At 40.4% G+C, this 10,954-nt stretch overlaps 1 protein-coding gene across 2 annotated transcripts in view; it reads right to left on the reverse strand.

The window, feature by feature from the left end:
- LOC108753944 (ELKS/Rab6-interacting/CAST family member 1) overlaps nucleotides 1-10,954 on the reverse strand; it is a 78,352-nt gene that overhangs the window by 2,603 nt on the left and 64,795 nt on the right. For both annotated transcript variants that reach the window (XM_018495951.1, XM_018495942.1), the window contains 9 exons: nucleotides 9,157-9,420; nucleotides 8,564-8,950; nucleotides 6,658-6,960; nucleotides 6,266-6,418; nucleotides 5,996-6,184; nucleotides 5,642-5,781; nucleotides 3,200-5,423; nucleotides 987-1,244; nucleotides 508-695 (listed from right to left, as the gene is read on the reverse strand). In XM_018495951.1, the coding sequence (XP_018351453.1) occupies nucleotides 508-695; nucleotides 987-1,244; nucleotides 3,200-5,423; nucleotides 5,642-5,781; nucleotides 5,996-6,184; nucleotides 6,266-6,418; nucleotides 6,658-6,960; nucleotides 8,564-8,950; nucleotides 9,157-9,420 (4,106 nt within the window). The remainder of the gene's footprint in view (nucleotides 1-507; nucleotides 696-986; nucleotides 1,245-3,199; nucleotides 5,424-5,641; nucleotides 5,782-5,995; nucleotides 6,185-6,265; nucleotides 6,419-6,657; nucleotides 6,961-8,563; nucleotides 8,951-9,156; nucleotides 9,421-10,954) is intronic.

Consider the following 10,954-nt stretch of genomic DNA (forward strand, 5'->3'; position numbering starts at 1 on the left):
ATTTAAACTAAACCCCTCCTCGTATTCTTAAGCTCGCCCGAGATTGCACTTAGCCTTCTCCCCGGTCACTCGGATTAAGTTCCATGACCGAAAGCCAAGGCATACGGCCGTACTGGCACAGCTGGCGTTAAAGTGCGCCCCTCTCGGCACACTGACCCAGTTTGGGCCCTTTCTCAAAGTACGTCCGACTCGTGTGTCCGTTTAGCGGAGCACGAGCAGAGGATTCCGCTTCGTCCTCCGTTCGACCCCCGGCTCGTTAGGAGCCTCAGGACGAAGCGAAGCGCCTCCCGATTTGCGTCGGTCCTTCCCCACGGCTCCCTTGCGGTCCGGAGCCCGGACACGACCAAATCGGTCTAACAATTCGGTTCCTCGTTACGTTCACCCCCTCAGCTCCGCATGCGCGCGGAGTTTGGACGTAACAATATTAATAAAATTTAATTCTGCGCGTTCACCTTGTATTTGACTCTAACTTAAATGTATTTTCATCATTGTGTTTGATATACTCACTCTTGAAGATCTCTGATCTGTTTTTCCTTTGAGTTTTGTTCTTCCTGTGTCATCTGCACGAGCTGCAATAGCCTCTCGGTCTCGGCGGCACTCCTGCCTGATTCTTCTTTCGCTTTTTCCAAATCCCTCTCGGCAATTTCGAGAGCCTTTTGCATTTCTGCTAATCTTTTGTCCGGTGCTCCGCCACTCTATTAAATTGAATAAATTTAATTTAAAAAGTCATTTATGAATTCGTTCATGTTTAACAAATACATTTAGTAAGATTATACAGTGTTATTAATAAGAGAATGACTTATTTTTTTAAATAATAAAATAGTATTTAATTTTTACGAAAAATAAAAATTAAGTAAACTTAGTAAATAAATTTTCTTAAATTCGAAATTAAAACTTTTGATATTAATCGCCATGACTTCTGCTTTTCAATTAAATAAATTATAATATAGCTACAAAAAGAACGTTTTGACAAATAATATAATTACCTTTTGTAATTGTTGCTCCAGTTGGTCCATTCTCGCTTTTCTCTTTTTGAGGTCTTGGTCGAGATTTTGGAGCGTCCTCTCCTTTTCCTCTATCGTCCTAGCTTTCTGATCTATGATCTTCGCTCGTTCTTCCATCTGTCTTCTCTGCTCGTCCAATTGTCGTCTTTGATCCTCCATCTGTTTCCTCTCTTGAATAGTATCGGCGCCAGCTTTCGCGGCTCCAGCTTGGAGTTTCTTGTTCGCCTCGTGCAAATCCACCTGCATTTAGAAAGGAATCAATTGTAGCGCATCCCTGGTACTTTCATCGCATGCACGACTTATTAATTTTTTCTGGATTAGCCAGACAGAAAATCAACTGCGAGACAAAAAGAGAAAGAAAAAATGATGTGCGCTGTAAGAGCTATAATAATGACCATTCCAAAAATGCAAAACCGACAACTATTTACTTGCGCTTTGGCTTAATGTGCTCTGCCATAACGTGTTTGTATATAAACCTCAATGTCCAAAGTGCTATTAGATCGTAAGGCTACACACTAACTCTCAGTATTCCCATTTTTACAAATAAAAATTGATGATATTTTTATTTCTTCTATAACTAATTATAGATTGAAATTGCTGCGTAAAATAGATTTTGTGAGAAGATTGAGAGCTGCGTTCTGTCGACCAACTAGTCGACGTGACAAAATTGTGAATGCATAAAGGTAAATAATAATAATAATAATAATAATAATAATAATAATAATAATAATAATAATAATAATAATAACAATAGTAATAACGACAATATTAGTAATAATAATAAAACGAATTGAACGCGACACAGGCACTCTTCCATATCTAATTATTATATAATATATATTGCGAGATATATGTGTACATATAGAGAGATATATTAATTGTAATAAAAACGTGGCGAGTATAATATAAAACAACGTATATACCTACAATGAGAAATATATATACATGAGCAAATGCTCGAGATGTGCATCAATCAGAGAGAGGAGGATATCATTTCTTTGAGAGTTCTCTGACATACTTTTATAAAGGTTTACATTCTTGCATGCTTCTTACACAGAAGATAATTTCAGAAATCAGAGAAATCATGAAAATATGAAGCGATACTTCCTCATCTTATTGATGCAGTGCATGCTTTTCAACATAAATTTTATCACGATTATTCCTTGCTGCCACGTTTAAACGCGACATAAGCGCAGCCATAATAATATAACTAAATATAGTAATAATAATCGGAAAAGAGAAAGAGAGAAAGAGAAAGAGAGACAGAGAGAAAGCGAACAAGCTATAATCAATCATTTAATGTTTCCATTGACTTATTTATCATTCCATTTCTAATGTCTGTGTTCAGACAATTAATCCTTTCATCTGTGTGTCAATTATCAGCTATTCTATATATTTTTTTGCGTTCGCTTTCTTTATCATATAACAATAATAATCACAGTAACACTGGGCAACTAAAAATACAACAACGATAATAATAATTAATAATAATAATATTAATGCTGACAGTAATAATAACAATAACGATAACAAACAACAGAGACGATATAATCATAACAATAAAAACTTTGAATATATTCTGATAACAATGAGTGATAAATAATAGTGCTTGGAAATATTGTCTGGAAGAAAGGAATTAAAGAAGGAGAGATCGTCGTTGGAGTAATGATCTTCTGATGAAGGGACGTTGCACTGTGCTGCGGATATCTGCTTGCGCACATGTATAATGTACGATAAGTGATATGTGCGCACGTGAATGGTGCAGCGTGTCTGGTTGGTCCCGAATCACGCATATTAACACACATATACATATATATATATATGTATATATTTGTTCGTTACATATTTTTTTCTGGCGGCGTGTATAACAGTCTATTGGACGCGTCTGTCTTCGAATCGAAGAAGAAGAGAAGGAAGAAGAAGAAGAGACGAGATTTATCGTTCTGCTTTTTCAACAATCGACTCGATTGCGTCGGGGGATATTTTTTTTTTTTTTATAGAATACGAGCAGAGTGCGCAGGATAGTAATGATAGTGATGGTAACAGTTGAGGTACTGATGGAGATAGTGATGGTGCTTATTATGATGATGATTGATGATGTGAATAGCTGAATTGTGAACTGTCGTCAGCAGCGCGAGCGAGCACGGCGTGAGGCCGACACGTGCGTCGGAACCGCCGCCGCTGCGGCTGCTAACCTGATTCTTCTCCAGTTCCTGGCACAGCATCTCGAGCTGTGCTTGGAACCGCTCGCGCTCCACTGTCGCCTGTTGAATCTCCTCGCGCGCGCGATCCAGCTCCTTTCTCAGCCTGACGACCTCTTGACCGTTCTGTTGCGCGGGCTGCTGTTGCTGTTGCTGCTGCAGCTGTTGCTGTTGTTGCTGCATGGTGACCTGCATCTGTTGGATCTGCTGTTGATGCGCATGCAATTGTCGTTCCGTCGTCTGTATCCGCTTCTGCAAGTCACCGGCCTCACGCTCGGCAGTGTCTGCCCGCTGCCGCTCCGTCTCGCATAACTTTCGCCACTGCTCAAGCTGAGCCGCGTCAGCCTGAACCGTCTCGGTGCCGCGCGACGCCAGCTGCTTTTGCAGCTCCTGCACTCGCTTCTCTGCCTGTTCGGCGCGCTGTCGCTCCTTCTGCTGCGCCTGCTGGACACTCTGTACCTGCTGCTGCAGCCGTTGTACTTCGCGCATTTGCGCGTCAAGCGCCTCCTTGGCGGCGCGATCGGGTGTCTGCGCGTGGGCACGCTGTTGGAGACGGCGAGCCTCTTCACGCTGACGCTCGAGCTCAGCCTCGTTCGCGCTAAGCTCCTGCTGGAAGTTGACCAGCATTTCCTGCGACTTCTCCAGTTGTATAACCAGTTGGTCGCGTTCTACCTGCAATTGCTTCGCGTCCGCTTCCCACTTTTCCTTCATCTTTTCCGAGTGTTTCTCCCGGTTCTCCAAGATTGCTGCCATCTTGTCGCGTTCACGTTGCGCCAGCTGCAGCTCGTACTGCATTCGGGCAAGTTCTTCGTTACCAGCGAGCTGCTGCTGTTGCTGTTGCTGCTGTTGCTGTTGTTGCACGCGGCGCAACTCCTGGCGTAGCGCATCACGTTCGTCCCGCAGCAGTTGCACATCCGCGGCGAGACGTTCGAGGTCCTTCTTACTGACCTCGGTAGCTTCCTGATATTTAGCAGTTTGCAGATGCGCTTTTTCGAGCTCTTTCGCGAGTCTGCCAGCCTCAAGTTCAACCTGATCACGCGACACAATCGCCTTGTCCAAGCTGGCTCGTAGACGTTCTACTTCAATACTTGCGCTCTCGGATCTCGTCTTACCCTCAGTCTGCATCAGCCGCTCCAGCCGCACAATCTCGACACGTAGTTTCTCGTTGTCTGCCTCGAGCGCATCAGCTCGTATCTTCACCTTGTCGTGTCGGTCGCGTATCTTTTCGGCTTCGATTCGAGCACGCTCGATCTCCGAACGATTGCGTTCCTGGTGCGCCGTAGCCTTGCCGGTCTCATCGCGCGCCCGCTCGAGTTGAAGCTGCGTCTCATGCAGCTTCGCCTCGAGCTCGGCGTAGTTCGATTGCGCCCTCTTCAGCTCGGCGTCACGGCTTTCCAATCGCTCTTGCAGTTTTTCCTTCTCCTGTAGTAGCCTACTACCCTCGCTTTGCCACTTTTCTTGCTCGTACTGGTATTTACCTCGCACGCCTTCCGCACGCTCCAGATCGGCGCGCAGCCTCGAAGCGTCCTGCTCAGCCTTCCGCGCGCGTTCGAGTTCCGCCAGCGCCTTCTCCAAACGGTCGCGTAGCCGCTCCACCTCCAGCTTCGCCCACTCATGCTCCTCCTTCTGTCGCTCCTGGCTCTCCTGGTACTTGCCGAAGCGCGTTGCATACCTCTCGACCTCCTCGCGCGCGTTCTCCGCCTCGGAACGCAGTCGTTCCGCCTCGCCCTGCGCCTTCCTCACCTCCGCCTGCTGACGATCGTGCTTCTCGTACATCTTCTCGATCTCAAGTTGCATACGCGCAAGCTCCTCCTGCGTCTTCTCCGTCGCCGCCTGTGCCTTGTTAAGCTGGGAATGCGCGCGCTCCAGCTCGAAGCTGATGCGCTCGTTGTCGGCCACCAACTTCTCACGCTCGTTTTGCAATCGTCGCAGCTCGATCTGTGACTTCTCATAGCGCTCGCGCACCATTTCGAGATCTACACTCAGCCGATCGATGCTCTCCTTTGACTTCTCCTCGTGCTCTTTCGTACGACCGAGCTGCAGCGCCGCGCGATCGTACATTTCCTGTACTCGAGCTAGTTCCTCCTGGGCCTTACGCGATTCCTCACGTGACTTGGTCGCCAACATCTGCTGCTTCTCCGTCTCCAGCTCGAGTCGATCCTTATCCGCCTCCATAACATCGATACGGTTCTGAAGGCGATACACCTCGCTCTGCGACCTGTCATATGGCCATAAAATATTTAGTCTTTGTTCTGTTTAACTATAATTTATCTACATAATTTGTGAAAATTTTATCGATAATGCTTGAAGTTAAAATTGTTTTAAATATCTTTATTTTTTTACATCTACTGTAATATTGTTATAAATCAGTTATTAAGTCATGTTACGTTATACTCGAAATAATTAAATCTTTACAATTTAAATAGCCAGTATTACCTATCGTATTTTTCCAACATTTTTTCAAATTCTTTGGTAGTGTTTTCTCGCTCTTCATGAGCTTTGTTCATAGAATACTGTGCCTTCTCCAGTTTCTCCTTAAGGATTTGGATTTCAGTCAGTGCATCATCTCGCTCCAACTGTTTCATTGCAATTGAGAAAGAACCAGAAAGAAATTTCAATTTTCTTATAATGTTTATTATATTATGTAACTTTTATGCAGAATAATATCAATATTGGCTAATGAAATGGAATCTGTTTCATTCATATATCAAAATGATTTTAAAACAGTTTATAAAGATTAAGAGATAATATCATTTATTACTGATCCACTAAGAAGCTAATTCAACTCACCGTTAATTTCTGATGAGTATTGTGCGTCTTCTCCCATCTCTCCTTTACCAAGTCGAGTTCTGAGAGTACATTTTCCTTCTCGCGTTGCATCTTGGCTATCTGATTCTGCTGGAATTCTATCCTCTCGTGCATCTTTTCCATCTCCTCCTGGAAGCTATCTCGTTCCTTCTGTAGTCGTTGCATTATAACCTGACAAACAATTATAAAGGAGTTATTGAATTATTGTTAAATTTTAATCTCGATTTATCATTTTTAGCTAATTGCGCTTACCTGAGCTTTTTCGTACTTATCCTGTAGTCGATCCACATCAAGCTGAATCGCCTCCCGCTCTTTCTGCATTCTCGTTGACTGTCCTAATGCTTTGTCAAGCTGACTCTGCAGATTCTCGAAATCGTAGTTCTGTTTTTCTCTTTCCATTTGCATCTATGCAATTATTATATAGCATATGTTAACCGTACTTTAATGAATCAATAACATACATAATTAAATTAAGGGCAGTAACAAAGGATTAAAATTGATGTTATTTATTTAACACATTAATAACTTTCAAATTGATTAAATAATTCCGAACTAAAATATATACGTTTTAAAGCTGATAGAGATATTTATAATGATAAATTATCTGTCCATACAACACTTTTGATTCTTTCAAGTTTACTTACTCTACGAACTTCCGTCTGCGTCTTATCGAGCTTTTCCTGCAGCTTGTCGGCCTCACTTTGCGTCTTGTCCAATAAATTCTGCAGCTTGTCCTGCTGAAGTTGCGCCTTACCGAGGGTGGCCTGCGTGCGCTCGAGTTCTTCTTGCGATTTTTCGAGTTCGCCGATCGCCTTATCCCTCTCAGAGTGGAGACGGGCCACAGATGCCTGTGCTCGATCGTATTCTTCTCGCAGACTTTCCTGTTCGCCTTGAGCATTCTCGAGTCTCGCTTTAAGCCTGTACACTTCGCCTTGACTTTTCTCCACCTTGAAAAGAAAAGGATTTTTATCTGATGCCTTATAAATTTAATTAACTCCGAATTACATGTGAACTTAACATTTTTCTGCAGTTAATTGAACAAACTGCAATTACTATTTTTTTTTTATTGTAAGTTCCACTGTTTCTTTAAGAATCATTAAAATTATCATAAGTGCAATAATAATCGCATAAGTAGAAACTGCAATTTTTTGATGCTGTCGGTTATAAATACAATATAGTAGGAATAATGAAAGTTTATATGCATACTTCCATCATTGTAGAGAAGTGCTTTTTTCACAAGTACGTCCTTTGCAAAGTAAACCCCTCAATTAAGAAGATATTATTTGTAACACAAGACCGAACGTAAATGTGATTTTCCGCGGTAGAAAGATTTATTCGTTCTCACGGTCTTTTATTTTCCGTCATTAACTTGTCTCCGCGTGGAGCCAACTCAAATGGTAAGCAGGACAAATGCGAACTTAAGCACACAGTTTAGCCATGCTCCTTGAAGAAACGAGCGATATGGTAATGTACGCGAGTAATTTTTCAGTCACTTATGTAGCGGGATCGTTATTTCGCTGCTGGTTGCAGACACCGGGTTCAGGACGAAGGCGTGATTGGAAATTGGATCTTATTGGGTGGACAAAGATGTAAGCAATGATGTAAGCGATAGCAGAAAAGCGAGACAAAGGAGAAGAAACGAGAAAATGAGAAAAATGAGAAAGAGTCTTTCAGGTAAATATTGAGAATTCTTGATGAATTGATCGCGATTAAAATTATTTGTTTGCGAAGATACGTGACCGATTTAAGCACGATCCTAGGAAAGTGCTCGTCGAAATGAAACTGCCGAGTTGCAGTCCGAGATGGATCTTCAGTCGTCCATTAATAGATCGCCGAGTGGCGACGTATGTATACAGGTCGTATGCTCCAACAAAATAGTCCAGGTTACTTCTGATCAATCGATAGCACTGTAATTGATGTATAAATAACATTCCCGCTACGAAGAAGATGAGGTAAGGCGTCGCGAGATCGAAAACTCCGAATCGGGGGCTTTTATCTCTCTCGTGAATTAGGACAAGTGATACTTTCATAATTCCTTAAATACGATTCTGAGATATATATAAAATACCACCCTGCTAACACATAAACGATATCAAATAATATAATAAAATAACTATAGTCGAAACTGTAAAACATACATACATGGAAAAAAGAAAGCTAGCCGTAATTAAAAATTGCGTAACTAAATGCCCTAAATGATAGATATAAAATATGGACAATTAAAATATAAGTATCATAGTTAATGTCTTAGCTGTGCTACGCTATAGTAGCAAATTATTTCGCCATAGTTTATAAATTTATAGTTACCACAGCAAATATATTTTAACAAATCCAGATTAGCTACTGCAGAAATATTGTTTTTCCATGATATTTAACAAATTATGACAAATCAAACTCATCAATCTTCGTGAGTCGAAAAAGTCAGAGAAATAAAAAAATTTTGAAATGAATTTATTATTAACACACACACACACATTTTGAATTTATTATAATTTACTATTAAAGTTCATGTATCGTATCGCAAACGATAAAAAAAAATAAAAAACTTACCTTTTCTTGGAGGGTTGCAGCTTCAGCACGTGCCCTCTCATTGTCCGCTTGCGTGACTCTCAGCTCGGTCTGGGCTCTTCTTAATTCTGTGGCCGTTTTGTCGGCCCGTTCCTGAACTCGCTCCATCTCCTGGGACGAGTTCAGTGTGCTTCTACCGTAACCCTGTGATCGTTCCATATCATGCCGCAGCCTTTCGTTCTCCAGTTCCAACCTGGCCAGCCGCTGCTTCGCCGCCTCCCAGTCTGCGCCGCTACGTCCGACCTCGGAGGCGGCCTTGTCCAGCTCAGCCTTGCTCTTGCCAAGCTCGGATTGTGAGCTCTCGAGCTTCGCTTCTAACCGGTCCTTTTCCGCCTGCGCTCGTTCCAAACGTGCGCCTAATTTCTCGACCTGGCGATTCATGCATGCAAAAAAAATAATATAAAAACTTTGTTTTGTTAATGTTTTATAATTGTATCATAGTATATCTCGTTATTTAGTCTCTCACAAAAAGATGTTTAACAAATTTATCATTTATTTTATTAATTATTTATTTTACTTTAATAGGGTAAAGAATGAGAAATTAAAAAAAAATTCGTTTATCTAGCCTTGCTCACCTCGGATTCTAAAGTATGTATTTTCATTTTGTATTCGGCGATTTCTCTTTCGTGCAATTCCCTCTCCTCCTGTTTCTCCTGTTCTGCTCGATCCCTTTGCTCACGTAATTGTGCCATTTGCTTCTCTTTATCCCCAATCGCCTCCTCGAGACTACTAAGTGCACCTTCGCTGCTGCAGTGATGCGCTTGCATTGCCGTCAGCCTGGCCCTGGCCATGTCGACTTGATTATCTTTCTCCTTCAGTAGGTCCTCCAGATTCTCGATCTAAAGTCAACAGCAAACTCAGCAATAATTGCAAAAGACGAAGAGCGTTAGCTCATTCATCAATCGATTGTTAGTACAGAAACAAGCAAGAATATTAATTTTTTTTATTTAAAAACAATATCGTTATTTCTAAAGTGAGACAACTCAAAAAATGTAATTATCTGTATTGTACTGACGTATTTCTGTTAAGTTGAAAACGAATTTATTGTCATTCTTTTCTAAAAAAAAAAAACTTATTTTTTTAGTCTGTCACAAAGTTGTTTAAAGTAAGAAACCGATGTCTTTCTCTGTTTCATATAGTTCTGGAGATCTTTAATTCATTTCTAAAATCGATATAATCATGACACTTTTAACTTTTGATATAATAGAAAATCTTACTTTATGTTTAATATCGCGTTAAATAATGTAAGTTACTGAACTATCACAAAAGTGATTAAATAAATGATAAATTAGTACACATCAAAATTACGCTATGTTTAGGAAATTAAACTCAGAATGATCTTTTTATGCGATTTTCACGTAAATTCGGCGTATTCGCAGTCAGAGACATTGTATCATGCAATCTCCCAAAACATCAATATGGGATTGTAAATTATCGTACCACCTACCTGCTAACGCATTCTCTCTTTCTTTCTCTTTCGTAGACCTTCTTTTATTCACATAATTATACTCAGACATCATCGTCACGACAGGCACGCTAATGTAAAAATAAATACGGTGCTTGTGTGAAAGCAAATAATAGATTCTATAAATAGCATAACATAACGTAATATAAATACAATGCCTAATAATGGTACAGGCGATAATCAAATTAAATATTTAAATTAGGTGTAGAAATTAATATAAATTATGTGTATAGAAACTAATTATATATAATATTACATAAATTAGATAATTAGCATACATAATAAAATAATTAATTTACAATTTGTTATTAAACAAATACAATAATGGACGTATAAGGGGAGTAGAACATTTCATATTTGACAAATTAACATGTTTTCTTATACATGATGTAGACATAATCAACGCAAAACAACAAATCAATTAATAACATTAATTTCATATTTACGTAGGAATATAAGCGCCATAACCCATTACAGAAATGATAGACGAAAATAATACTATACAAAACCACAGAATAAATTTACCTCCTCGTTTTTCTACAAATTTCTCATCTCTAGCAATTAATTGCAGTAAAGGAAAGGTTCTACGCATAAGAATCGAGTGTGTTATAGTAGTTCAATGAAAATTAAGCAGAAGCATAATAATCCTGTGAATAACTTTATCGCTCGTACAGAACATAAGAGATTAAAGAAAAGGGAAATGCAAATTAACAAGAAATGAGATACGTGACAGAAAACTACGGATGCGAATACAGTGCAACTGAACGTAAAGTCTTCGTCAACTGCGTCTTTGCAATTTACATCCGCGACTGTACATCGATTAGTAAACGCAAGATACAACAAACATTGCAAATACGTTGCAAGATACGTCATATAAAAGGCGAGTACGCGCAGAAACACACACACAC

This window comes from Trachymyrmex septentrionalis, unplaced genomic scaffold, assembly GCF_001594115.1.
Source record: "Trachymyrmex septentrionalis isolate Tsep2-gDNA-1 unplaced genomic scaffold, Tsep1.0 scaffold115, whole genome shotgun sequence".
Taxonomy (NCBI): Eukaryota; Metazoa; Arthropoda; class Insecta; order Hymenoptera; family Formicidae; genus Trachymyrmex; species Trachymyrmex septentrionalis.